Source organism: Lutra lutra, chromosome 17, assembly GCF_902655055.1.
Source record: "Lutra lutra chromosome 17, mLutLut1.2, whole genome shotgun sequence".
NCBI lineage: Eukaryota > Metazoa > Chordata > Mammalia > Carnivora > Mustelidae > Lutra > Lutra lutra.
The window spans coordinates 4498194-4525681 of NC_062294.1; the positions used below are offsets into that span (position 1 = coordinate 4498194).

General features: G+C 61.5%; 2 protein-coding genes across 5 annotated transcripts in view; one reads left to right on the forward strand and one right to left on the reverse strand.

The window, feature by feature from the left end:
* Window positions 1-27234, forward strand: SLC38A8 (solute carrier family 38 member 8). Its single transcript, XM_047711220.1, has 20 exons — window positions 1-1300; window positions 1617-1709; window positions 1806-2036; window positions 2357-2453; window positions 2765-2955; window positions 5967-6165; window positions 8067-8208; window positions 8779-8880; window positions 11093-11150; window positions 14865-14979; window positions 16459-16606; window positions 16967-17175; window positions 18334-18385; window positions 20543-21626; window positions 21848-21997; window positions 22414-23188; window positions 23333-25249; window positions 25355-25500; window positions 26284-26399; window positions 26875-27234. Exons 4-14 carry the CDS (start codon window positions 2408-2410, stop codon window positions 20634-20636), a joined length of 1356 nt encoding a protein of 451 aa, XP_047567176.1. The 5' UTR covers window positions 1-1300; window positions 1617-1709; window positions 1806-2036; window positions 2357-2407; the 3' UTR covers window positions 20637-21626; window positions 21848-21997; window positions 22414-23188; window positions 23333-25249; window positions 25355-25500; window positions 26284-26399; window positions 26875-27234.
* The window catches only part of NECAB2 (N-terminal EF-hand calcium binding protein 2), a 29563-nt gene continuing 27705 nt past the window's right edge, over window positions 25631-27488 (reverse strand). Inside the window, exons 11-13 of one of the 4 annotated variants that reach the window (XM_047711222.1) lie at window positions 26919-26996; window positions 26312-26403; window positions 25631-26068 (exon numbers count right to left, since the gene is read on the reverse strand). In XM_047711222.1, the coding sequence (XP_047567178.1) occupies window positions 26040-26068; window positions 26312-26403; window positions 26919-26996 (199 nt within the window). In that variant the 3' untranslated portion in view covers window positions 25631-26039. The other 3 variants (XM_047711221.1, XR_007123876.1, XM_047711223.1) reach the window with 3 other exon arrangements.

The window sequence follows — 27488 nt, forward strand, 5'->3', positions numbered from 1 at the left end:
CCTGACTGCGTTCCTGAAAAACCTCTGCAAGGAAGAGGTGAGGTTTCAACGTCCAGTACAGCCAGAAAGGCCTTTCCTAGGTGTCTGATCCGGCTCTCTAACCTGGGGGGCCACAGAACTTGGAGGCCTTCTCCAGGACCCCTGGCTGAGCCTTCACGGGGACTCCCCGGCTTCCTGAACGCCTCCCCTGCTCCCTTCGCTAAGGGTGCACAGCCTTGTCACCTTCCTCCCGGGAGCTCCTCCAGATGCCCCAGCTGCTGGAGCCTTGAGGACACTCCCCCTCTCTTTGGAACGTGGCTTTTTGTCTAGTCTTGGTATCCTCACAGGTAGCCCTGTCCTCCAGAGTGACTTCTTTCCCCCATGACTCGCTCTGAGTCAGTGTTTGTTGAATGACTGACAGAATGACTGAGAACACACTCAGGTGCCAGATACGGGTGGGGGGGGAGCCGGGTGCTCAGTAGCGCGCCCTAGAGCTCATGGGTGTGACACGGCATGGAAAAGCGGGGGTCTCTTCAGGGGCGGTGAAGGTAAGGATCTGCAGATGAGGCCATCCTGGCTGGGGTGGCCTGGGAGGATGGAGCCTGGAACCCCGAGGAGCCGGACGAGACAGGAGGGGTCCCCCCCGGAGCCTTCGGAGGGAGCGTGGCCCTGCCGATAGCTGGCTGCAGGCTTCCAGTGCCCGAACTGTGAGAGAACGAAGCTCCATTGGTTTTAGCCCCCATTTCATTGCAGTTGGTCAGGGCAGCCTCGGAGACTCCTCCATGGGGGAAGTCAAGACCTCTGCTTCTCTTTGGACGTCTGTCCATCCTGCCATCTGTCATGCACACAATCACTTCTTCACTTGGGACCCCAGGGCTGGGCTCTGCTGGTCGGGCAGGCCGTGGTGGGATGCAGGTTTGGGGATGATAGACCCGGGCCTGAGTCCCAGGCCTGTCACTTACCAGTGGTCTTGTGCTGAGCCCAAGGCCTGCCCTGCGTGGAGCACGATGGTGACATCTCCTTGGGATTTGACGTGCGGGCTCAGACCCCTGGCACCAGCTGCGGGCCCAGGCTCCCAGCCCTGCTTAGCTGGTGGCAGCCCGAGTGCCACGCGAGATGTCCAGCTGGGCACTCCTGGGCCAACCGCCCAGACCCCTTTCCCTGTCCCTGCTAACAGGCTGGCCACCCGGCAGTCCCGTGTTTACTGAGCATGCTGTGTGTGGAGCCTGCAAAGGTATAATCAGTCTGCTGGTGACACGGGATTGAGACCGTCCGAAACGACATGGAGGAGAACGCTTGGCACCAATCTTGTGTCCGCCAGGTGAGGACTGATCAGGCGAGGCCCTGGGGCCTTGGAGATGTTTAACTTAAAGCCACAGGCCTCGAGAGGCGGTCCTGGGACCAGCTCTGTGGGCATCAATGGGGAACTGGTTAGAAATGCAGATTCCCAGACCCAGTGAATCAGAAACGCTGGGTTGTGATACAGTCCTCCGTCTGTGTCGTAACATGCCCTCAGGCGGACTTGAAGCTGGGTGGCAGGAACGAGCTGGTTCACATTGGAATTTGAGGTGTGACGTTCGTGGACCTGCGTTTTCCAGAACGTACAGTTTTCTGTGCTCTGCCATCTTCGCTGACAGGGTCTCACGTCGGAGACACAGTGTCTGCCAGAGTGTGGTCCGGACCACAGCGCCCTCCCTGGACCACAACACCTGCCCCACCCCCTGGAGCCTGTGAGTCATGAGGGATCTTGGCTCCTCCCGAGGTACCGAGAATTAGACTCTGCCTTTAACGAGACTGCAGGTGATGCGTGTGCACGGTCGTTTCAGGGGTATCTCGAGGAAGCACCTGCTGGCTGCCCGGGGCCTTTGCACGCGCTTGAGTCCATAGCGGCCCCTCAGCCCACTGCGAGCGGCAAGGTGGGCAGACAGACCCCTTCGCAGATGGGAAACTAGGCTCGGAGAGATCACACGCTCCTAGCAAGTGCAGACACTGAGCTCCAGGCTCTCCCTGGTCCCACTTCCTCAGACTGGGGGCCTGGAGAGGGACCCTTTGCCCAGGTCAGTGGGGGAGATGAGGTGCAGGCCTGCCCCTTGAGCGCACCAGGCTGCACTCCCTCTGACCCTCAGGCCACCAGAAAAGATCCGCCTCCTGGGAGGGGCCTTCACCCCAGTGGGGGAGGGGAGGGAGTCTTAAGACCCCTCCTCAGGCTGGGAGTCTCAGAAGCTGCAAGCTCTTGGGACAGATGGCTCTGACCTCTCGTCCTTGTGCCCGTAGGGGTGGGGACGTGACCCCAACACATGCTTTCTAAGGCTCCCTTAATTACTGATTGGTTTACCATCCCTTGGCAGAGCTAGAATCTTCCTTCTTCCACCCGCAGGGCCCAGGAAATGCAGCTGTACCGCAGGAGCAAGCCTGAGCTCTGTCCGTGATGGCTGAGGACCATGTGACCTTGAAGTCTGGGTTTGGGGGTAAGGGTGAGGGGCTGGGGCGGGCAGGGAGGAGTGGAGGCTGGCCGAGCAGGGTGAGGGGCTGGGTCTGCTCTCAGGCTTTGGTGGGAGGGCCCGAGTGATGATGAAGGCTGGGCAGTCGAGGGCAGGAGGGGTGAGGACCAAGGCCGTGGGGCCAGCCAGGGAACAGGTAACTTAATGGGGCAGCATGAGGTAGACCGTGGCATGGGGACATGGGGGCAGATGCATTGCTCTGACTGGTTTGGGGAGCAGGACGTGTCACCGCCGGGAAGGCAGTGTGAAGACTGCCTCTCTCCCCACCCCGCTGCTGCTTCTAGCCATGGAGGGAGCCACAGGCAGCCGCCCAGGCCTCCCGGAGAAGCCAGTTCCCACGGCCGCCAGCCCCACTCTGTCCTCGCTGGGTGCCGTCTTCATCCTCCTGAAGTCTGCACTGGGGGCCGGCCTGCTCAACTTCCCCTGGGCCTTCTACAAGGCGGGTGGGGTGACCCCTGCCTTCTTGGTGGAGCTGGTAAGCCCCTGCAGAGCATTTTGGGGGTTCTCCTGGGGAGTGAGCCAGCCCGGATCCTCGGCATGGCTTCTGGAGCACTGGCCTAGAATCCGACACCTTTGAGGCTGGCCCCTCTCTCTGCTGCTTGGGGAGGGGATCATCCTGCCGTAGGCTCCGGGGGAGAAGGCCCCTGGTCTGCTGCGGGTGGGGAGGTGGAGGCCGTGGGAAGCCGGGTGCTCTCTGGCACCTGCAGCGAGTGGAGCCGCCAGGCGGCTGTAAGGCGCCATGTCTACAGCCTCACCTGGCGTGTCGGTGGCGCTCCCCTGCTGGGTGCAGCTTGGTAATGGAAGTGGGATCCGGCGTGCAGTCGGGTCACACGTAGGATGCTGTGAGCCCTTCACACCCGCATGCCGCCAGGCCCGGGCCGCTGCCATGTCGCGGAGATCCAGCCCGAACTCCTTCCCCACAAAGCCGGGGGCTGAACGTCCGTCATGGAGAAGGGCTGCTAATAGCACAGCTACATTTTATTTGCAAGGACAACCCCCCCACCCCGCCCTGAGCTGATAGCGAGCACCAAGAGTCTCGTGGTAAGCTCTCCCACAGACGTTATCCCACGTGCTTCTTTACGGCAACCAGCTGATAACAGCCGCGGGGCCTCTGAAGTCCTGGAAAGTGCTCGGTCCTGCCCCGTGTAGGGTAACCGTGCCATCCCCGGCGCCGGCCGAGGGCCTGTCCTGCTGTGGGCTCCCTGCAGCCGTGCAGGCTCTGTCCCCTGGAAGCTCGTTCTAAGAGGGGACACAGAGCGATGCAGGAAGGGAAATAATACTGTGTGGGGCGGTGGTCTTGCTGGAAGGGTCATGTGACAGAGGGTGGGACGACGCAGCGCACAGTGGTCAGAGAAGGCCTCCCGGCGGAGGTGGTGTTAAGCGGAGCCCCAGCAGAAACGGAAGAGCATGTCCAGGTGCCTGTGAGGGGAAACCTGCTGTGTTTGGACGTGTGATGGCGAAAGACCACCTTCAGAACGATGAAGAGGCCTGACGTCCAGCCGTAGGGAGAACAGTGAAGCGGGGGGTCAGGACGGTTGTGGCCAGTGCCCTGTGAGCAGGGCCGCGGGGTCCCCCTCATCACGCTCTGTGCCGTCTGCCTCGCTGAGCTGGAGGTGTCGATTGGGCAGGTCTGGGGGGGCCGGAGGGTGTGCGTTTCGGAGGCGCTCCCAGGGGCCAGGGCTCCTGCTGGTGACTCGCACTTGGGACGGGATGGTCTAAAGATGCCTGAGCGGACCTGAGTCCGAGACCTGAGGGGATGTCGAGCGCGAGTAAACGCAAAGTCCCAACAAGTAAGGAATGAGGCTGGTGGTCCCCACGCCCACCTCCAGGCAGCAGCCTCCCCCACTTCTCCTGGCCAGTGAGCCGCCGTCTCCCCTCATGAGCGTTTGGACACCCCACGCTGAGAGCTTACTGGCGCGAGGCTCTAGGTCTCTAGATACGGGTCAGCCCTGGAGCTTTCACGAAATGTAACGAACCTGGACCCTCTTTGGGGCCTCAGGGAGGCAGGCCTGGGCGCAGGGTAAGAGCTCTGCTGTCCTGCCGTGTGGAGGCTCAGGGTCACTGTTGCGGGGTGCCCTGTCCCACATGCAAGCAGTCCCTCGCTGCTTGGCAGAGAGGTGCTCACGGGCAGAGGCTCCGTCTGACCCTACCCACCCCCCCTTCCAAGTGCCGGCCGCTTGCTGGGCGTGTTTCTGGGGCTAAACGATAGGTAGAACGGACAGTCCCCGCCTTCGCGGGGCTCAGAGTGTGGTGGGTAAAGAAGGCTGAGGACCCCGGGAGACGTGGACACTCGTAAATATCTGTGTCCTCAGGTCGCTGGACCAACCACAGGACCACAAACGGGGCTTAAAACAAAAGAAATTCTTTCTCAGGGTCCCAGACACCAAAAGTCTAGATCCGGTGTGGGCAGGGCCATGCCCCGTCTTCCTGCCTCTTCCAGTAGTGGCGGCAGGGGTGAGGGGGAGAGGGGGCACGTCCCTCCAATCTCTGCTGCACCGTCCTATGGCCTCCTTTCTCGGGAGTCCTGCTGCTTGTCCCGTAGCATGAACAGTGTCTGAAGACAGACACTCCAGCTTCCCTCCGGCATTGTGGCTGTGTCTCCCAACTCCTGCATTGCTCTCCTTCCTGGGAACGTGGAAACCAGTCCTGCTTGGGGACAGGTAGCCTTAAACTGGCGCGAGCGGGGCCTGTGTGCCTCTCTGGGGGTGGGGGTGGGGGTGGGGATGGGCGGATGGGGACCCAGTAGCAGCACCGCGGTGGAGAACAGTTTGGCACATTTTTGCAGAGTTAGACCCACACGTCCTCTGGGATCCAGCAGCCCTCCTAGCTGTGTGTCCAGGAGAACGAAGGCTACATCCTTCAGGTGGCCTCTTTCCCAGTAGCCCAGGAGGGAGAACCACCCAGAAGCCTGTCGTCAGGGCCTGCATGGACTGATTGTGTTCTGTGCAGGCGATGAAGTCACACTCAGAAATGGGGGTGAGCTGCTGGTGCCCCCAGGAGGCTGGGGCATCTTGTGCACGTCGCTCCAGCTGGGAGAAGCCAGGCGTGAGGAGAGGTTTCTTGGGACGGGACAGAGCAGAACAGTACGGGAAGGGGCAGGCTACGGTAGCATGTTCTGTCGGGATGGGCATGGGTGGCACACGTGCATTTGTTGGACCTTGGCCAATGATATGTATTTGTGACCTGCAACCCATGGAATTTTATGAGAGGGATTTAGACTCTCAGGGTTTCCGATGCCTCTTTTGCTCAACTGGGACTAGGACGCATGAGACTTATATACTACCAGAGAGTACACGGCTGTTCCTGCTCCGTAGCTCCAGTCTTGGGGCCGAGGAGGGCCTGGTGGCCCGGCGGGGAGAGTTCGCTGGGCGGCAGGTGGCCTCTGTGGGTGACAGGCCCTGTGGAGAGGGGCGTCTGAGTTCAAGGGACATCGGGCTTGGGCAGGAAGCTGGGGATGCACCCGGGCCCACTGGTCCTGCCCCGCAGGTCTCCCTGGTCTTCCTCATCAGCGGGCTGGTCATCCTGGGCTATGCTGCTTCCGTCAGCGGCCAGGCCACCTACCAGGGCGTGGTTGGAGACCTGTGCGGCCCCACCATTGGGAAGCTGTGTGAGGCCTGCTTCATTGTCAACCTGCTCATGATCTCCGTGGCCTTCCTCAGGGTGATTGGGGACCAGCTGGAGAAGCGTAAGTACTGGCATTGGAGTTGGGGGGCTTCCCCAGGGCTTCCAGTTGATGAGAGGGATGTAGGTGCTGGTCAGGGGTCTGGGGGGGCAGCAGTGGCCAAGGCCACCCCTAAGCTCGTCCCATTGTGGCAGAGGGAGACCTGGAGTAGTAGTGACGGGCACACTGAGGGTCACGGAGTGAGAGGGGCTGTGCTGGACGTTTGGCGGGGACAACCCCATGCATGGCGGGGGGAGCCGAGCCAGCTGCAGAGAAGCCCCTTTGAAGAGAGAGTCCGGGGTCACCCTGAATTCAGGGGCCTCCAAGACTGAGCCCAGACCCCTTTGGCGTGTTGTCCCCCATCGGCCATTTCCCTGCGAACACCGCAGGAGCTGTCCTCCGCCCCCCGAAGCACCACTAGGTTCTCCTCATTGTCGTTCCACTCGGCACACTTGCTGACATCCGCTGTGGTTTTTTCCTTGACCCGTGGGAGGCTTGGACTCCTGTGGTTCAGTGTCCAGTTCCTCGGGAGTCTCCTGGACGCCCTCTTGGTTTCTGCCTTTGTGTGCCCTGTCGGAGAACGCACTGTGCATGGCTTCCATCTTGGGTGTTGGAGGCTTGCACTGGGCGCCCCGCGGTCCGTCTCGGTGGGCACCCCACGCGCTCCCGAGGGCCATGCCTTCTGCTGTTGGGCACTGTGTTCGGGGACACGCAGCTCGAGGTGGCCCAGGGCTTTGGTCTGGTCCTCCGTAGCCTCACTGTTTGTTTGTTTTCCAAAGCTCATCATTCTGTCAGTTCCTGGAAGAGGGCACTTAAAGTCCGCTGTGATTGTAGGCTTGTCTGTTTGCCCTTTTAGAGACTTTGTTTATTTAGAGAGAGCGTGAGTTGGGGGAGAGGCAGGGAGAGGAGAGAGAGACTCTCAAGCCTGGGTGGCGAGTTCCATCTCACAACCCTGAGACGTGACCTGAGCCGAAATCAGGAGTCAGACACGTACTGGACGGGCCCACCCATGCGCCCCATTTGCCTTTTTCATTCTGTGCATTCTTGCCTCCTGCTGTTGGAAGCTCCGTTACCAGGCTCACACCCGTGAGCCATCCCTCTGTTACCACGAAATACCCCCCCTTTTTTTTAAAGATTTTATTTATTTGACAGACAGAGATCATAAGTAGGCAGAGAGGCAGGCAGAGAGAGCAGCCCCAAGTGGGCCACGGGACACCTGTGGTTGGTGGGTGCTGGGGGTGGGGTAGGGTGGGGGGAGTCTGTCCCCTCGCTCTTAACTCGGAGTGGGCTCCCAGACACCTCGGCGCAGTAGTGTGGCCAATGGGATGTGGCCAGTTCCAGACCTAGTGTTTGAGGACGGGCAGTTTCCACTGGGTCTTGGGGAGCCCCTGGCTGCCCCAATCTAGACCGCTGGAGGGTTCTTGTGGAGAGACCCTGAGGTTGCAGGGAGGCCCAGTGGAGCCCAGGTACTCCAGCTGGCCCACATGGAGCCGATTGGGGCAGCTCAGCTCTGCCCTAATTCTCCTCCAGTCCCTGGTGTGCAAGAAAGTGGTCACTTTGGACCGCTTGGCTCGGTCTCCCAGTTCTGGGTCCAGAAGGCCATTCCAGGCCCCCACCCAACACACCCACTGGGCTTCTGCGCAAACCAAAACATGTTCGCAAGAACTTGAGGGCCGGGTGGCTTGAGGGCTGGCCATTTTGTCTTTGATTTGTTGCTGGATCCCAGCACTTAGGGCAGTGTCTGGCTGGCTTCCTTCCCACGTGGTGGCACGGGATGGGGTCCCCATCCTCTCCCTTTAGGCTCACAGGCTGACTTAGTGTCCGTGGCCAAGCCCTCCCAGACCTGGAGCAGGGAGCCTCATGGCCGAAGCCACTGGTGGAGGGCGTGCAGCGCTCTTAGCGGGCCCTGTCCCCCTGCCCGCCAGTGTGCGACTTCCTGCTGCCCAGCGCCCCGCCGGCCCTGCAGCCCTGGTACACCGAGCAGCGCTTCACCCTGCCCCTGCTCTCCGCACTGGTCATCCTGCCGCTGTCCGCCCCACGGGAGATCGGGTTCCAGAAATATACGAGGTATGGGCCTGCAGACATTTCCTGGCGGGCAGGGGTCTGGGGGGGCTTCTTTCTGCCTGGGGTTAGGGGAGCTGGCAGCCTCGGTCCCGCCATTTGGACAAGAGAAAAGGGCTGGAAAAGTGCACAAGTAACGTGTACGCGTGGTGGAAAACAGAAGAACGAGAACGCTGTCGGTGTGGACGTGACCTGCGGCCGAGCTCTTATTCTTTGGTTAAGAACGGAGACACCCCAGACACACTTCTGTTTCCATCTGACGCTCTGAGGCTTTATGTACACGCTTGAGAAGATCGAGTCCGGCAGAAGAGTTCGTCTGAGTGCACAGTCTGCCCTTGCCTGCTGTGCGTGACGATAGACGTTTCATTTTGGAACTAGAACCGAGAAGCAGCCGCCTTCCCCCGTCCCCATGGCACAGAGAGGAAAGCAAAGCTGATAGCAGCGAGGACTTGGCCCAGCACCTCGCTAGCGTGGGCAGAGCTGGCACTTGGCCCCCACTCCGTGCGGGAGCCCGGGCTCCAGCTGGCAGGGCTGGTGGGCCCAGCACGGAGGCCCCTGACGCCGCGCCTCTGTCAGCATCCTAGGCTCCCTGGCCGCCTGCTACCTGGCCCTGGTCATCATGGTGCAGTACTACCTCGGTCCCCCAGGCCTCGTCCATGAGCCCCACCCTGCAGCGAGGTGAGTTTGGGAGGTGGGGTGTAGCCTCATGGCTCCCAGGGGTGCTGCACCAGGATCCTTGGAAGAGGGACCCAGAGTCCCCGCACCTCCCTGTGAAATCCTTCATGTCTCTGATGTAGCAGAGCCCTGCCAAGTCCCCTGTCCTCCTTCAGGATGGACTCTGGCAAGTAAGGGCCAGGGACAGGTGGAGGGACACGCACACACTGAACGCCCCACCCACCTGGGGCCCCGGGGCTGTTGTAGACAGACATCCCCCACGGCACAGAGGCAGCAGAGCTGGCCGGCAAGGCTTGGGTTCCTGGCGGAGGGAACAGGAGTGCGTGCAGGCTGGCGTGGCCAGACTGGCCTTAGGAAGGCCGGGACTCGGTGGAGGGGTGTCCTTTGGGGCTGCCATGCTGTGGTGAGGACTTCGGTTTGGGCCAGGAAGCCCATGCAGGAGTTTGAGCACAGCAGGGCTTGAAGTCAGGTCTTGTGGCCGGGCCTGCGCTGTGGGGATGTCACCAGGACAGTCACCAGGGCCCTGTGCCTAGAAGGCCCCTGCGCTTGGTTTCATAAGTTCTGTTCTTGCTGCCCTGAGAGCCTCCGATCGACAAGAGGCTAGCACGTGCAGTTTGCACCAGGCTTCACGAATTACGGGGCCCCTCCTGGCCCCTGGATTCGAAGTGGCACATCAGGAGGAGAAGAGGGCAGGACGACTCTGAGCTTTGAGCTTGAGCTCTGGGAAGGGTGTTGTTTTCCTGGGCTGGAGAAGACAGGAGCAGGTGGCTGGGGGAGGAGGTCACGTGGGGACATATTACGTTGGAGGCAGCTCTGAGACTGCTAATGAAGGCGCCAGGTAGCCAGTTGGACCCATGTGTGTGGAGGTCGGAGAGAGGGGTCTGGACTGGAGAGGGAAACGTGGTTATTGTTGGCCCAGAGGTGGCATTCAAGGCCACCGGGCTGGGTGAGACGTGCCCCTGAGCCGGTGGCGCTCAGTCCGGGACCAGGAGGTCAGAGGGCAGAGCCTGTGGAAGGGGAGCGAGAAGGCGAAGCAGGAGGACGGGTTCTCCTCCTGGGGTGCTGGGCCGAGCAGGAATGCCTCTCGGAATCTGCAAGTCCAGAGGTCAGGTGCGGCCGGGCCTGCTCCCTCTAGCACCTCTGGGCGGCTCCTTCCTGCCCCGTGCAGCTTCTGGTGGCCCCAGCCATCCTTGGCCTCCCTTGGCACGTGGGCGCCTCCCTCCCATCTCCGGCCCTGTCCTCGCAGGACCTTCTCCCCTTGTCTGTTTCCCCTTCCGGTAAGGACACCAGTCGGTGGGTGGAAGAGCCCCCCTGCTCCGGTGGAACCTCGTCTAAGCTTAGCCAGTTACATGTACAAAACCCAACTCTAAATGAGTCTTTGTTGCGAGGTTCCCAGGGGATGTAAATCTGGGGAGATGTTATTCAACCCAGGATAGAGGAGGCTAGAAGGTGCACCTCAGAAGTCAGTGAACAAAATTTGAAGAAGGCCAGGGTGATTGCTGCCAGATCCTGCTGCTGGATCACGTGGGACTGAGCCCTGCCATTGGATTTAGCTGTGGAGGCTGCTGGTGATGGCACGAGCTCCATCAGGGCGGGAGAAGGGGGTGAGCGCCCAGGGGGATTGGGTCCAGGGGAGAGGGAGAGAGGCAGGGAAGAACGTTCTTCTGAGGAGGGGAGGACCGGAATGGGCAGGAGATGCTGGGGGACCAAGGCCAGCAGGTGTTGCTTGTGCCTCTGTGTCCTCCAAGGTGCCAGAGGCTCGCACCCAGAGCTGCTTCTCAAAGGAAGCTGGGGGGCCCTTGTCTGGGGACCCCTGAGAGGGCTGGGCCTGGAGGTTCTGCCTTGTGCACACCTCCGCTCTCGTAGGCAGCGTGGGTGGCGGTCTGGCCGTCCTCGCACCGCTGGATCCGGGGGTGCTGCCTGCGCCCCCGCCCCTAATCCTGGTGGGAGCAGGAGGCCTCAGCAGAAGTTGGGAATTCCTTCGAGCCCCGTCCTCCCCGAGTTCTGCGTGCACAGAGAATGGCAAGCAAACAGACGTCAGTGCAGGTAGACCTAGAAGGTGTAGCGTTGAACACGCCTCGTTTTCCTGTTGGTTAAGAATCTGTCTCCTAGGCTTTAGGTACGTTTTTCTGCGATCGTTGAAAAGTCCTCCTCAAGTTGAGCCTGTTTCGAGTTGTGCTTTTTGTGGTGAACACCTGTCCGCATCCCTTTGCAGGCCCTCCTCCTGGACCTCCGTGTTCAGTGTCTTCCCGACCATCTGCTTCGGATTCCAGGTAATGTCTGCGGGCGTGTGGAGGCATTGCCGGCGACGTCCTGCTCCCTCCCGAGACTGTGGGCCTGTCAGGAAAGGTTAAGGCCTTGCCGGGGGACGAGACGGACTGTCTCTCTGGGAGACCGTGCGTGTCGGTGGGCATCTGGGCTCAGTGAAGTATGTGTTGTCGTTGAACTCGGGAACCTGGGCCCGCCAGCGCTAGCAGCACATTTGTTGGGTGTGGGGTGGTGTGGGGATCCGGAATTTGTTCCATCCTCTGTAGAATTCTCACAGGACTGGCGCCGTGACTGGAGACCTAGAGCCGCCTGCTTCTAGAGCACACGTCATGCAGGGCGATCCTGCCCCGGAAGGCTTGCAGCGGGGAGGGCTGGACGGCATCCCGGTGGCCGCGGGGTGGGGTGCACGGGGCATAGACAGAATCTCGGACCCGGTGTCACGGAGGGAGGATGGCTTGTGTGTGCGGAATCCGGCGGAGGGCCTTCAGAGGTAGCCCTGCCTGGGGCAGGTTCAGAGACAGCCTTTGCATGCACCGATGCCTGAAAGTGACCTTGAAGCACGGGTGGGAGGCCGCCAGGTGAAGGGGAGGGCAGCTGGAGAGATCGGCCCCATGAGCCCGGGAGGGCAGAGGGTCTCAGGCGAGGTGGGAGAGCGGCAGGGGGCAAGCCAGGCTCCCCACGCGGTGCTGGAGGGGTGCGGTGGAGGGCATGGCCCCGCTCCCTGCCTTCTGGTCCTTCTCGGGTCTTCCAGTCTCTCAGTGGGCGGCAGCGGACTCCTTTCCTTGAGTGTTTATTTTAGGAAAGATGTGCCTCCCTCCTAAAAACAGCCCCTCCCTCCCCAGCACACCAGCGCCACCAAAGCCACCCCAGAGTAGAATCCTGCTCGCAAGGGCAGGGGGTCTGGCCGCGTCTCTCTCAGCCAGCTCCTGCTTCTCTCCTTCGTCTTGCCTTTTCTTTGAGAACCATGTTTGGAAAAAAAAAGTCCTGGAACATTTCCATTTATCTTCCTTATAAATCCATCGATAGATCGCTTCTGGGGCTTAGCAAGCAGCTCGCAGGAATTTCTCACTTTTCTTCTTGCGCATCCAATATTTTGAAAGATGGAAGCGATGGTTTTGCTGTCGGCGGTCTGTCTGGCTGTGGTTCGCATCCCTCCCTCCTGTGCCCAGGCACCATGTGGTGTGGCAGGCTCGCGCTGCGGGGGCGGCCTTCCAGATGCTTACACGGGGTGCCCCCCTCACCTTTGCCTCGGCTCCTCAACCGGTTCTCCTAGCAACCGGGGCCCGGGCTGCGGTTTCCAGGGACACGGGATGCAGTGATGGGGGGCTGGGAGAAGATGTGCATTGCAGGGTCGGGGTGCGGGTGGGGCTCAGGCCCAGGCAGGGCTACCAGCATCTGGGCTTGGAGCTTCCGTGGACCTGGGGGGTGGGGGCAGAGCAGCTGGAGGTGGGGATGGTAGGAGGTAGGCTGAGGGGGCAGCCAGGCGGAGAGGCGTGGCAGGAAGGGAGCTCTGACCTGGTCAGACAGCTCTCCTCCCCCCACACTGAGCAGTGGGGCTCCGCGTCCAGCCTGCACAGAGTCTGAGGGCCCGCATGGGACAGTCGGGCTACAGCCTCTGCTCCCAGCTCCCTCGGAGTGCTCCGCTGGATGGATCAAGCACGGCTTGTGAATCCGTTCCTCGGGGGTGGACATGTGGCCGCTTTCTGCTTCTCAGTGTCTGTGCTCCTCTGCCTGGCCTTCTGTCACCAGGAGAGCAGAGAGCCAGCCCTGGCCCAGCCCTATCCTACACACTGTCCCGGCCACTGTCCTGGCTTAGCAGCTCTTCCCTTGTGGGACCTGCTTCAGTTCCCTGCACGAGACCAGGCGGAACAGGGCCTGGGAGTCGGGGGAACAACTGAAAGGAGGGCTGGGTGGCATCCTGCCACCACCAGGCATCTTGTCCTGACTGCTGTGCTCTGCTTCTCCTCTAGGCACAGAGCCTCTGAGACCCTCCCCACCCCCGGTGTGGCATCCTATGCAGTCCCGCAGAGCCTGTGGGATTGCGGCTGCCATGGGCTTGGGAGCAGGGACAGGGAAATGGAAGGCATGTTGGGGAGGCCCCCCATCACGAGTACTGGGCCATCCTGGAAAGCGTGTGGGATGTCCCTCAGAAATGCCATAGGAGTGCGGGAGGTGGGAGCGTAGGTTTTCTGGGTCCCCCTGGTGGAGGTTCCCTGCGAGGAACCTCCTGAGCCAGCTTGTGGCCAGCGGACTCCTGCAAGGTCAGAAAGCCCAAGATCACGTGTCCTGAGGCTGGTCTGGGGGGGAAGGTGTGCTTGAGCTCACCCTGGGCTGGGTGCTGTTATGGCAGCTGGAGTCTGGAGGACCCAGTGTGTCCCCTCTGAACCTCCTCCCCGCCCCCCGCCAATGTGTGCTCCAGCGGGGAGGGGATTGCGTCCGGCTGGTTTCTGTGGTTTCCCAGATTGGCACGAGGGGGACTGTTCCACATCGGAGTGCTGGGGCGGCTTCCTGGTTGCTGGTGGGTTAGGGGGTGGGTAAATGAGTCACCCGTGGAGTGTTCCTGAGCTTTGTACCAGGCCCCATGTTTGGCCTGAGCTCAGAGGCGTAAGTGAGGCAGATGTGGTCCTTGTTACCATGTAGCCAAAGATGCTGAACATGCAATCCCAAACATACTCACATGGGGGGCGGGGACACAGGGAGGATCTTGGTCCTGCTGGGGAGCGCTTTCTGGAAGGGTGGGTGAGAGCTGGCTGGACCAAGAGAGAATCCCAGGTAGAGGACCCAGCACAAACAAAGGCCCTGAGGCAGTGAGGAGGAATGGAGGTGAACTGAGCCCAGTGGGTGAGGGAAGCATGGCTCCACGGAGCCTGGAGAGTGGGCAGAAGGAGGGGATCAGCATGTTTGATTTTCATCACAAGTGAGTGAAGAGGCTGACGTGTGGTGGGAACCCTGTCCTAGGAGTCTGTGACAGTCCTGGAGGCCCCAGGGGGGCATGGAGATAGAGCCATGCCTCTCAACCCTGAATGCAAATCCGGGGTTCCCGGGCTGCTCGTGAAATGCCACTGCCCAGGACCTGCCCCAACTAAGCCAATTCCTTGATGTTGGCTACAGGTGGTTTGTGCTTAAGTCTTGTGATGTCAGAGAGTCCCTGTGAAGTTTATTGGTCACGTGTATGTGTACTCCCACGTGAGCCTCAGCCCAGGCAGGATCTAGAGCATTGCCGGTCCCCCGAGAGCTCCCCCGTGACCTTCCCCACTCACTAGCACCCTCCACCCTCTCTTCTGCCCTTTGTCACCGAAAGTGGTGGTTCCCAGCTACAGCAGTTCTGTTCCCCAGAGCCCATTTGGCAATGTCCAGAGACCTGATTGTCAGGAGTGGGGTATTCCTGGCATCCAGGGAGCTCGAGGCCAAGGACTCCGCCCAGCATCCTGCAGTACACAGAGCCATCCTCAGATGTCGGTGGTGCTGCCATCGAGACCCCTTGCCCTGGCTTAGCTTGTAACTTCACGTCCATGGAAACATGTTTCCGCGTTTTGCGCAGCGTCACGGCTGTGAGGCTCTCCTGTGCACAGGCACACGGTTGTGTTCTTCCTTCTTCGGTGCTGCGTGATATTCCACGTGCAACTACTGATTTCCTCAGCCCTTCGACTGTCGGGAGTGTTTGGGTGGTTCTGTGTCCCGCCGGCCCCGCCCTCCTGAGCCCCGCCCCTGCCTTCCAGTGTCACGAGGCCGCGGTGTCCGTCTACTGCAGCATGCGCCACCAGAGCCTTTCCCGCTGGGCCCTGGTCTCCGTGCTGTCCCTGCTGGCCTGCTGCCTCATCTACTCGCTCACAGGTAAGGCCTGCTGGGGCACCGCGGAGCTGGGTAGGGGGCCAGAGACCCCGAATGGCGTCTGCTTCTGGAGTCCTTCCCACGCGCTCAGTGTGCTGTGCCGGGAGCAGGCCCTGCCTTGTGGGAGCCTCGGCCCATTTAGCCCGAACCCCTTAGGGAAGTCCCCGTTTCCTAGACGAGGGAACGGAGGCTCAGAGGGCTCCCGTGGCTTGTTCAGGATCCCCCAACTAGACGTGCAGAGCTAAGAGCCAGACCCAGGGCCCAGCCGTCCCCAGAGGCCTTGCTCTTACACACTGCCCACTCCCCCATCCCCTGCTGGCGGACGGGACCGTGACGTGACGCTGGTTATCCTTGCCTCACAGCCAGGGAGAGCAGTGTACAAAACCCTCTTGTGTGATTTGGGTGCTCACAGACCTGGGCTGCAGGCAGAAGGGTCTCCAAAGGTGACAGAGTGTGGCTCAGGGAGGCCTGTGACATGCCCAAGGTCACATGGCACACCCCAGGTCTCAGGCCCAGGCTGACTTCCGACCAGCCGCATTCCTCCAGCGCTGGGGCTCTTTCTTGCCTCTGGCTTTGGCACCCCTGACTCGGGAAGCCCGTGGGCTGCCACAGATGTCTCGGGCTCCTTGGAGCCTCATGGTCACCTGAGAAACTTGCTGGATGACCCCTCCCCAGCGGGGCTTGGGGGGGGAGGTGGGCGTGGTCACTGTTAGTCTGTGTCCCCTGGGTCAGGGGCCCAAGACCTGGGGATGGAGAGCCACCTCTAGGCCAGCAGATTTGTGGGACCTTCTGGAAAGGGCCCAGAGAGAAGCAAACACAGGCACAGCTCAGCCAGGAGGGACAGACTCGGGACAGGGCAGGTGACCAGGATGCCAAGGGGTGAGGATGGGAGAGGGGCATGGAACTGTGTGATTCCGGAACGGTTGACACCCTGGCTCAGAACGGGTGCGCGGGCAGGAGGGGGACGGACCGCGCATGAGGCGTCGTTGGGGTTCTGAGTGCCGGCCGCCTCCGTGAGCGGCCCTCACCGGCACTGGGCGCCGGGAAAAGGAGAAGCAACCGTTGGGCAGCAGGAGTTTTAACTGAGGAGCGCAGAGTTCTGTGTCGGCCGAGGATAGGAAAGCCTTGCGAAACCGCAGAACCCTTCTAGAACCTTCTGTCCGCTCCCAGGGAGCTCCTTCAGGGTGGTAGGAGCTGGACGCTGTCCGTGTGTCCGAGTGGAGGCAGGGGGGATGTGACCGGAAGAATATTTTCTGTGTCGAGCGCACACACGAGGTTGTGTTGGTGTCAGGCGTGCAGCACAGTGGTTGGGCTCCTGTGTGAGGCTGCGCTCTCGGCAGGTGCGGCTGCCGGCCTTGCCTGGACGTGCTGGTGCAGCGTCGCTGACCGCGGGCCCCGTGCTGTGCCTTCCGTCCAGTCTCTGCCTCCAGCACGGCGTCTCCCCACTCAGCTCTCTGGGCTTCCACCCTCTCGGCCCCCCAGGATTTTATGGCTTCCTGACCTTTGGGACGGACGTTTCTGCCGACATCTTGATGTCCTACCCTGGCAACGACGTCGTCATCATCGTGGCCCGGGCTCTTTTCGGGGTCTCCATCGTGACTGTCTATCCCATCGTGCTCTTCCTGGGGAGGTGAGGCCCGGCTCGCGGGGCCTCCGTTCGGGGCAGGGCGCTAACCTCTATCAGGGTTCAGGTCATGCCCAGCACCACGCGGGCTTGGGTGTTGGGGGAACTTCTGTAGAGACCACGGAGGCAGGGAGCTGGGGTTACAACCGGAGTTTGGTGCCCCAGCCCCCCCCAAGACTACACCCCGCCTGGTCCTTCTGTGGGGCGGCCTGCCGTGGACCGAGCCGCGTGAGGGTTGGCGCAGTCCTTGGAGAACGGTGGCTGGCGAGGAGCGGGGAGCCTGCTGGGTGTGCAGGGCAGTCGGGAGGGGTTCCGGGGGCCCCGTGGGGGGCGGGGCTGGAGCCCCTGCGCTACTGTGGCCTCCAGGTCGGTGATGCAGGATTTCTGGAGGAGGAGCTGCTGCCTGGCAGGTGGGCTCAGGGCCCTGGCGGAGCCCTCGGGGCCGTGGGTCCGGGGGCTGCTGACCGTGCTGTGGGTGGCCGTGACGCTGGCCATGGCCCTGTTCCTGCCCGACCTCAGCGAGATCATCGGCATCATCGGGGGCGTCAGTTCCTTCTTCATCTTCATCTTCCCAGGTGGGCCACCTGCTCTGCTCTGCACTGGAGCTCAGGGGCTGGGGGGCGGCGTAGAGGGAGGATGGCACCCAGCTCAGGTCACGGAGCCTGACATAGGCTGGGGACTGTGTAAACCTTGAGTGGAACATCTCTGTGGCTGACAATGGACGCACCTGCTGGGAGTGCTGCTGTCATCCCATCCTGCTGGCAGGAAGACGAGGCCTGGAGGCCTCCTGGGAGGCACGGTCTGCGTCACCCTCGGCAATGCCCACTCTACCCTTGCTGCCGCTCACTGTGGAGTTTCCTCTTAAATTTAAAAAAATGTTTGCAATGACATGACGTCCACGTGGTTCCAAGGTATCCTGCCAGCATCCTCTTACCTTGTCCCTGACCTGGGAGGCAAACACAGTTTCTTACAAAACCTTCCCAGTGTGAGCGCGTGAAGGTCCAGTCAAGGTGGCCAGAGGCTGATCCCAGCCTGGGAAGCCTGGGGAGGGCCCTCCTGGAGAAGCAGACATGCCGGGCACCCGCTGGCCCTCAGGCAGGAACCCCAGATCCGCGCAGCTCTGGCTCCAGGAAGTGCTTTCAGATGCGAGGGCCACGGGCATGTAGCCGGCACCATGTGCCGCTGCAGGTCTGCTGGCCTCCCTGTGCTTACCGGAAGTCTGAGACATCTGGTGTGTTGGGCTCGGTGCCCTTGTCCTGGGGGGACCTTTTCGTTCAGCTATTTCCCACTTTCTGGAAACGACCAGCCAGGACGGGTTCAGTGGGGGAGATGCCGTGGGAGCTTTAGGCAGAATGTCTGGCTTCAGATCCCAGGAGAATTCTTAGAAACAAAAACCTGCTGGGCAGGTGAAGGCGTCCCAGTGTCCGGCCTGGAGTCTGGCCCCGACGGGTCATCCCCGAGAGGCTGGCACGGAGGGCAGGCTGTCCTTGCTGTCTGAAAGGGAGGCTCAGAGCAGCCAAGGTGTGAGGGGGACGCTGAGCCGGGGCCCCAGGACCAGGCCCTCCGCCAGCTCGCTGTGCCAGGAACAGAGGGAGCCCGGGGGGCCACGCTGGGCACAGGCCTCGCTGGCATCCCGGGTCCCAGAGGATGCTGGGTGCCTGCCGAGCTCTCGAGCTCAGGGCTGCTCTGGGCCTGGGCGTGTGGAGCTGCAGTGGCCCGTGTCTCCTTGGCAGGCCTGTGCCTCATTTGTGCTGTTGGCGTCGAGCCCGTGACTCCACGTGTCAAGTAAGTGTCCCCAAACAAGGGTGGCAGTGTGGGCACTTGAGGGCTCTGAGAGCAGAACGGGAATGTGGCAGGGACTAGGGCGGGCCCATTGTCCTGCATACGGGCCGACCACCGGCCCCGGGACTTGACTTCACCACACAGTGAGGGGGTGTCCGTGCCAGGAGCTGGCCCCCGGCCCCCACACCAGCAGTCTAGGCACAGCCCTCCTTCCCACTCAGAGGGATCGTGCACACTGGGAGCTGTAAGTGGGCGGAGGGGGTCCCTAGCTGAGCGTGCTTCCTGCTCCTGCACTCAGACCCCCAGCAGCGTGGGGCCCGGGCCGGTCCTGCTGCACGGAGCCCTGCCTTCCGGAGCTGTGTGGGCAGGAGGGTACACATTCCCTCAGCAAGGCAGCAGCCTGTCTGGACACCTCCTCGGTGCCAGGCCCTCGCCCAGCTCCTTACAATACCGGGTTGTCCATCCTACAGACAAGGGTGCACGGCACGTCAGGTCAGAGCTGAGACTGCAGCTGGGCCCACCTGGTCTGGGTCTCACACGTGCCTCCTCCCTGCTCGCTGCGGTGGGGTAGACAGGAGAATTTGGGATGTCCCTTTTTCCAGCAGAAAGTCCTCCTTCTCCTGCGTGGCCTGTGATGGGACCGGAACCATGTCCTTCCTCTGAGGGGCCCAGGCTGTCCCCACTGAGAAAGAGGCTGCGTGCCGCTGATGGAGCATAGCTTAGCCAGAGCCCCTGCGGCTCTTAGTCCCAACCCACGGGCAGGGAGACGGGCCGAGGCTTGCCGAGAGACGCTGTGTTAGGTTTGCTGGGGCACTCACCGCAATAGAAACCTGTTCTCGCCCCGCTCGGGAGGCCCAAAGTCCTCAGTCACCCCGCAAGCAGGACCAGGCTCCCTCTGAAAGTTCTAGAAGGCTGTTCTGTCCCTCTGCATCTCCTGCCGTCACCCGGTGGCTCCAGGTGTCCCTGGCTTGCGGCTGCATCACCCCAGTCTTGGTCTCCAGCCTCGCTCGGCCTCTCTGTGTGTCTCTGCCTCAGATCTCTTGTGTCTCTCCCTCAGACGGACGCCTGTCACTGGGTTGAGGGCCCAGCCCCATCCCAGGGGATCTCCTCTCCAGGTTTTTAACTTCATCACGTCTGCAAAGACCCTATTTCCAGGTTTGGGGTGGACATGAATTCTGGGGACCACGCTACAGCCCTGGTCCCACCTGCTGGCTGGCATCTCTATCTCGCCTCGCCTCTGGCCCCTCAAGCCTGGGCTTGGTTCCCCCGCAGTCGGCTGGCTTCGTCCCCTTCCAGCTGGAGAAGAGCTTTTCTGGATGTCTCTGAGCCTGACTTGGGCTGGGGGCTGGCCTGATTGTCTGGGGCCCCTCAGTGGTCTTTGAGGTCTTGCTGCTTCTGTTTCGTGCCTTGGTCCCAGCTCACAACGGTTTTGACTGGGGAACTTTGAAGCTACTTTGAATCCTGGCACTGCTGCGGGGCCTTCTGATCCCTCCGAGCTGCTCGATGAGCCCCCGGCTCTGGGTGCGTTGACCACGCTCTCCGCTTCTGACGCGGGGGCGTTCGTGGCTGCTCCGCTGGACAGTCTTTCTGTGCCAGCGGCTCCTGGAGCCTTTGTTGATGGGGCCAGAAACGTCTCTGGCAGCCCTGCCGTTCCTGGGAATCCTGGCTCCTTGTCGATGTGGTGTTGGCTGGTACATGATGAAGCTCCCAGACGTGTCCTCAGGGGTCACTGGGGCGGAACACCGCCGCCTCCTGCGCCCTTGTGCCCCACCCACTGTCCCCATCGCGGGTGACTTTGGGGTGGCTTCTCCTTCATTTCCAGGGGTCTTCATCCCCCCTTCCCTTGCTCCCAAAGGGAAAGGAGTGGAAAGGGATCTCCCTCCCCCATTTCTTTGGCTTTGATAAAATGCTAGGGAGGAATGGAGTCATCAGTTAACAGTTGCAGTGTGAGGTTTTAATTGCCTGGGGCCATTATCCCCCGTTGCCTTGGAAACCCACTCCAGCAGGTGAGGGAGAATACTGTGGAGTCCGCCCGCGCCCACCCGGCACTGGTGACGCTGACGGGCTTTCTGTGATGAGCTTTCTGCCGAGTGCTCGGCCTGTCTGTGCGGAGGTCCAGGGAAGAGCGTGTTGACGTGTGTGTGTGTACTGACCTGGCAGGTGCTGCTTGGAGGTGTGGGGAGTGCTCTCCGTGCTCGTGGGCACCTTCATCTTCGGGCAGAGCACAGTGGCCGCGGCCTTGGAACTCTTCTGAGCGGGAGGGGTCGGCCCGGCCTCCACACGGCGCTGGTGCAGCACCCCTGTCCTTCCATCATAAAGATGCTGCAGAAATGGATGCGTCCTGTCTTCTGAGGGTGCTCATTTGGGCTTCTCTGGGTTTGGAGGGTTTCAGGTGTGGTGCCGAGGAGGGTGTATTGATGTCCTGGGACTCCCCTAACAGAAGGCCACGTGCTGGGGGCCTCAGACAGCAGCCATCGATCCCCGCAGTCCCGGGGGCTGGGGTCTGAGATTGAGGCCTGGGCAAGGCCGTGCTCCCTCTGAGGGCTCTTGGCGAGCCCTCCCGCCTCCAGCCTCCTCCGGCTGCTGGTGTTGCTGGCCATCCTGGGCATGTCTTGGCCTGTAGGTACACCCCGTTCGCCTCGGCTCCCTGCCCCCAACATGGTATCCGCCCTGCGTGTCTGTCCAGAGTTCTCTCCTCTGACAAGGACACCAGTCACTGGCTCTGAACCACCCTAGTGCAGGGTAACCTCCCCTGAACTTAGGGGCTGCAAAGAAGTCACGGTCACAAGTCCCCAGAGTCGGGACTTCCACTCACCATCTCCAGGGGATACAGTTGAGACCAGAAGTTGGGGCTGAGGCCCAGGGACCTCAGCTTTGGCCCCCACTCTGATGGGAGGACCCCGAGGAGAGCCCCCTTTCCCTTCCGGCTGGACCTGAAGAGCCTGGGAGCCCAGTGGACTGTTGGCTCTGTCCTTCCTTCCCTCCCAACCCCAGCCAGTCCTGGGGTCAGGGTTACACCTGCAGCTGGGGACAAGGGGCCCTGGGGGTCGGCCCTGGGCCCAGGGTAGGGGAGAGGGTGGGGAGGGAGGCAGCCAGGGGCCCAGCTGCTCCTGTCACTGTGCTCGTTGGCACTGACCCTGCATGGGACCTGGGGTGTCTGGGCTGTCACTGGATCTGGGCCACTCTTCCTCTGCCTTGGGACGTCGGCCAGAAGCAGCGGTGCTGGAGCCAGGAGATGGTGATGGTGAGTAATGTGTTCCTGCCCGTGTGGCTAGTGGGGATACAACTGGATTTTTTTTTTGTTTTTTTTTTTTCCCATACTGCCTACTTGCATTCACTTTTTTGTGGTAGAACTCACACACCATAAGGTTCAGCCTCGTGGAGTGTACTGTTCAGTGGAAGCTGGTGCCTGGGGTCGTACCACTGTCGCCAGCGCCGAATTCCGGTGTATCTCATCCCTCCCAGAGAAACCTGTGCCACCAGCAGTCCCTGCCTGGCCCCGGGGAGCATGAGGCTGCTGTCTCCGTGGACGTGCTGCTTCCGGACACTCTGTGAGCAGCCTTCGTGTCTGGCTCCTTTGACTTCAGTATGTTTTCAAATTCGTCCATTTTACAGGTGAGGCACTGAGGCTCGGCAGAGTCCCGGCTCCCCTCTGCCCTCCTCTGCCCTGGCTGTGGGTGTAGACTCTGACCCAGTGAGGGGGGCCAGCTCCACACCCTGCCATACCCTCTGTCCGGTGGCCGCAGTGCCCCCCCGCACCCCCCCCCCCAGATGAGGGCCTCAGAGCCAGGCCGTGGGCTACAGCAGAGCTGCCCCCCGCAGGCACCAGCCAGTGGAGTCCTTGATCCTCTGTCCCACGTGCTTCTAGAAATGCTGCGGCCGGGCTCAAGCCCTCCAGGGTTCATGGAGTCCCCAGGAAGGACAGAGTGTGGTAGGGAAAGGGTAGGGCCATCGAAGGGGGCACCGTGAGGCCTGGCTTTGGGCTCGGAATGTTGCTTTTGAACACTGGCTCTTGCCGTTTGCTCACTCAGATCTGGGGAGTTTATGAACCGCCTGTGGGAGTCTGATTCTCCACCGGCCACATTGAGCAGCCCGGCGGGCTCCCTGTGAGATTCAGAGGTGATGGTGTGTCTACAGCAGCGGTAGGGGGGCCTGAGCCATGGTCGCTTTATTTCCAGAAAACCTAGGTTGAGAGGAGGTGAACACAGAGCTTCCTGGCAGCCGAGAAGAAAGGGAAGTAGGGTGCTAGGGCCCACCCAAAGCAGGACGGCACGTCAGGGGGCAGCAGACTGGTACTCCATGCTGGGGGAGAGGAGAGTGGGAGAGGGTGGGACCCTTGAAGGGTGTGCCCACCCAACAGGGGATAGGACAGAAGCCGTGTCCTCAAGGTCATGGTGGCATCATGTAGGGCTTTGGGTGGGCTCTGGGTTGGAAAGATCTGAGCCCGTCCTGCCTGCCGTCAAGCAGCAGTGGCAGCCTTGGCTAGCCTGTGGCCTCAGGTCGCTATCCCAGGCAAACATCCGCTGTGCCGTTGTCAGCCGCGGCGTCCTTTCTCTGTAGGTCAGCAGCCACCGCCTCTCTTCTGCCTTGTGGTCCGCAGTTTGCGTCCTTGCTGTCCTCTAAAACCAAGCTAAGGACAGCCCCTCTCCCACCCCAGGTTAGCAGGGAGTGTGCGCTGAGACCTCCCCGTAACGCTGTCGGCACAGAGGCTGGCCTGTCACGGGCCACGGTGACCGCTGTGCATGAGGGTAGACACACGTCTCAAATAATCCTGCAGACGTGGCCAAGGGAGGTTTTGTGTCACAGGTGATGAGTTCTGCTCCGAGTGGCGTGGGCGGCAGGGGGCTCTGGGAACGGTGTTTCCCCGGCTCAGGTGCGCCCCCATAGCTGGGCAGGGACACCAGCCCCAGGTGCTACCAGGGCCTGAGCAGCTCCCCTCCTTCCACACAGGCTGGCCTCCACACACCCCCCACGGGAGGCTCGGGTGTGGAACTGGACACGGTGAGAACGTGGATCGGCCACTGAACGCAGGTGGGGACCTTCTTGATGTGGACACGTGAGCTGATGGGGGTTTGGGGAGGGGCGGCGCGGAGGTCAGCTTGATGTCACGCTGAAGGAACCGCCGTAGGTGTACGATTCAGTTACTGCAGTGATGGGTAGACACCTCCGCCTGGTTCCCAAACACTCCTGTCCCCCCAGCAGGAAACCCCGTCACTCCCTCCTCCCTCGGACCCCAGCCCGGAAACCCCTAATCTCCTCTCCGTGCCTATAGACACTATTCTAGACGTTCCGCGTGAATGGGATCACATGCTAGATCCCTCCGTGGCTGGTCCCGTGCATGTGGCTTTGTGTTTTCACGGGTCATTTGTGATGTGCAGGGGTCCATACTGTGTTCCTTTCTGTGGCTGAACAAGACTCCCTGGTGTGGCCGGAGCTCACGTGGTCTGTCCACCCGCTGACGGCCTTCGGAGCTCACATGTCTCTCCTTAGTCGTCTGGGGGCGTGGGGTAGACCTAGGAATGGGCTGGCCAGCTCCTAGAGTAACCGTCTTTGACTGAGGAACCTGATCGATATCTAAATGACCCAGCCTAGGGCTGTTCCCACATGTCTGTGCTGAGTGGCACAGGGGCTTGGGCACCAGGCTGGGGACAGGTAGCTCTGGGTTGGGATGTAAGTGGTGCCCTTAGCTTGCTGTGTGACCTCTGGTGAGTTGCTTGCCCTCTCTGTTTACATGACCCCGCCCCCCGCCGGGAGCCTGCCGATCCTAGGATGGCACGGGCGGCATTGAGGGAGATGGTGTCTGCATGCCTGGCCGTGAAGTGTAAATTCAGTGGGCGCTCTGATACCTTTCAGGGTTGAAATCTGTTCTCCCTGGAGCCTGTTCCCACCTACTCAGAATCTACTGAGGCTCTGCGAGCTCAAGCTGCCGTCAGCAGAGATGCCACAGTCTGGGCGCAGTGCTCGGGCCAGCGGGCAGGACGTGTGGCAGAAGTGTAACACGCCCAGCTCGTGGGGTTCCTCAGCTGTACCCCAAGGAGCCGAGAATCTTTGTAAAACCACGGAGCTGATGGGAGCAGCACTGGCTTTGGGGGTGCTTGTGGATGCTGTGGGCGGGACCCCGTTACATGCCACTCTCAGGAGTAGCAGTTCCGGTCCTCAAGGAAGGGTCTTTTCCCGCTTCACGGATGAGAAAACAGGGATTCAGGGAGGCTGGCTGCAGGGACGTGCTGCTGGGAGGTACGTAGCTGGGGTTGGAACTTGCTTTTTACGTTTCCCGCAAGCCCACCTTGTGGGTCACTGGGTGTGCCTGAAGGGCCAGCATCCACCCCTGTCAGGAGGTGGCAGGACCCAAGGTGGGAGGGAGCAGGGGCCTTACGGCTCCCAGCAGCCCCACATGGCAGTGACAACTGTCCTCTCGTTGCCATGTCCCAGGCTGGCTGCTCTGGGCGCCTCCGTGGCCCCAGAACTCCCACCAGGCCCCACCGACACACTGTTGCCCTGGCTGAGGACCGCTCTCTTTCCTGGTCCCTTGGGATTCCTGTGTCTGACCTGTCTGTTCCCAGGACAGGGAAACAGAGTGGGGACGTTAAAGAGGTTCCAGAACAGGACTTGAAATAATGTAAGTCTCGAGTCTTGTTGGAATAGCTCTCTTACAGGTGTGCAGTGAAGGAGCCACGTGCCCTCGGACTTCGGCTGCTGGGAGGGAAGCTCTAGAATGTCCTGATCTCAAACCTTTGTTTACTTGGCGGCCTCCGACCTGGAGGTTTCCGCTTGACTGCAGGAGGGCTGGAGACAAAGTCAGCACGGGGCAGGGCTGGGCCCCCATCGCCCAGGCTCTGGAGAGCAGGACTGTGCCCGTCGTCACAGGTCAGTGCAGGGAGACAGCGGGCGGAGGCTTGTGAGCTCTGGGCCCGGTCCTCCTGCTGCTGACTTTAGTCTGTCTGTCCCTTTGTGTCGTGCCGGAATCCGCAGCGGAGTGAACTGGCTCCGCTGAGTTCCACGAGTCCTTGTCGTGAACCCCTGGGCCCAAGGGGAGCGCCCGGAGCCTCCCAGGACTTCGGAGCGGGCACGGCCTTGTCCGTCAGACGTACCTCAGATCGATCAGCTCCGTGTTCCAGGTAAGGAAACAGACTTTGGGGTGATGGGGTCAAGGTTTCACGGTTCGTAAGGGGCCCCACGCACCAGGACTGCTGTGTGCATCCCGTGGTCGTCCGCTAGAAAATTCGAAAGAAAACCAGCACACCGCCGTTCCCAACCAGCGTTTATTGGTGCCGGACTGCCAAGCGGGCACTGGCTACAGGGGCGCTCCAGTCTGACGCGGCGGGGCCCAGGCCGAGTGGGGCACTACAGGGGCGCGGCTCCTACCTGGGCAGGGTGTCCCCCAGGCCCATGAGGCTGGGGGTTGGGGGGGGGTCATGCGTGGCCACTGGGCCGGGCTGGGGGAGGTGCTGGTCCCAGGACGCCTCCCTGTGCCTGCTGTTCCCCAGCCACGGCAGCCGCTAAGGGAGGGCGGGGGTTTGGGGAAGGGGCTGCTCTTTCACGGCAAACAGGGAGAATACGTTCTTGTCTGAAGTACAGTGAAAAGACAACTTGTGTACCAAAGTTTCTAGAAAAGTGGGCAGAGGGGCAGGCGGATCCAAAGGCCTCAGGGACGTGGTCAGTCGCGGCCCACAGTACACCAAGCAGCTGTGAGGCGGGACAGAGACAAGGAGCAGAGCAGGGGTTGGGAAGGGCAGCCCCTTCGTCCTGTCCCGGAGGGCCGGGAAGCACCTCCCCGCCTCCAGGCCCTGCCCCTGCTACAGCACCCTCGGGTCAAGAGGCTGCATGGTTCTTTCCGTCTCCGGCCCGGTCCCCTCTCGGGGGCTAGCCTAACTCTCACACCCTTGGGCTCCGGCTTCTAGGACCCGCTGCACACCCACTTCCGTCTACCTGGCACCAGGATCCTGGAGAGGGCCTCAGGCTGACTCAGCGTGTCCACCTTGACGTGCCGGAACGCCTTGCACACGGGGCTCTGCAGGTGCCTGCGGGACGAGGACAGGGGGTGCTCTGGGGGAGCCTCCAGCCCGGGAGTGGGGGCCAGATCTCTAATCCTGGCTCTGCGGGGTTGGGGGGCTTTCCTCCTCCTCAGCCACACTAGGTGCTTAAAGAAACAAGGCCCAGCCTCAGGGCCGCTGAATGCTATGGCTTTGGAGCAGGGAGGGGCAGACTGGGCTCCCACCTCCCGCGGGGCCTCCTTAACCAGCTGAGCCACCCAGGTTCCCACCGGGTGTTCGTAATCTGAGAACTTGCTGGGGTTTGAGTCCCTGAGTCCCTGGAGTCACAGTTCTCAGACGGCAACAGACTTCACCTCGGCTTCTAGGCTGGCCAGGGACCTGGGTTCGGAGCCCAGCTGGTTAGGGCAGTTAGGGCCCCAGTCGGCCCAGTAAAGCCAGCACCCTGTGGGCCGATGCCACATGGACGGGTGCTCATCAAGACCCTGCCCTCCCCTCCAGGGGCGCTGAGGGTGGGGGACTGCCTGGGCTCGAGGCCTGCTCACCTCCTCCACTCCTCCTCCGTCTCCCAGAACTCGTAGACCACGAAGGTGAAGCCATCAGCCAGCCTCACGGCCGCAATGCTAAAAGAGAAGCACCAGTTAGGGGGCTGTCCGACTGTCCCCCTCAAGGCAGCCCCCCCCCCCGAGACTGGCAGGAGGTGGGAGGGTGTCCCTCTGCCCCCACCACAGGGCCCAGCCCTTCAGAGACCAAGGATACTCACCAAATGCATTACAAAACAATGATGCTTTAAAAGGGTTTCTATTCGTTTAAAAACCTTACCTTTAAAAATAAAAGCATCTTTCTCTGGCCACGCTCTCCTCTAGAATGGTTTCGCTTAATCCTTAAAACACTCTTGTGAGTTGGACTGGGCCCAACAGTGGCTGGGGGAAGGCCTGTGTGGGGTCCGGGGCCTGCCAGGCCTCCTTCCTCCCCTTCAGCAGGGCTGACTGTACCTGGGGCCAGGGGCAGAGGCAGGGGGCTGCCTCCCCAAGTGTGGCTGACCCAGTGGGGAGGGGGCGAGGTGCTCAGATTCCACCCTCTCCAGCCCCATCCTGATCTGGCCCCCCTCCCAG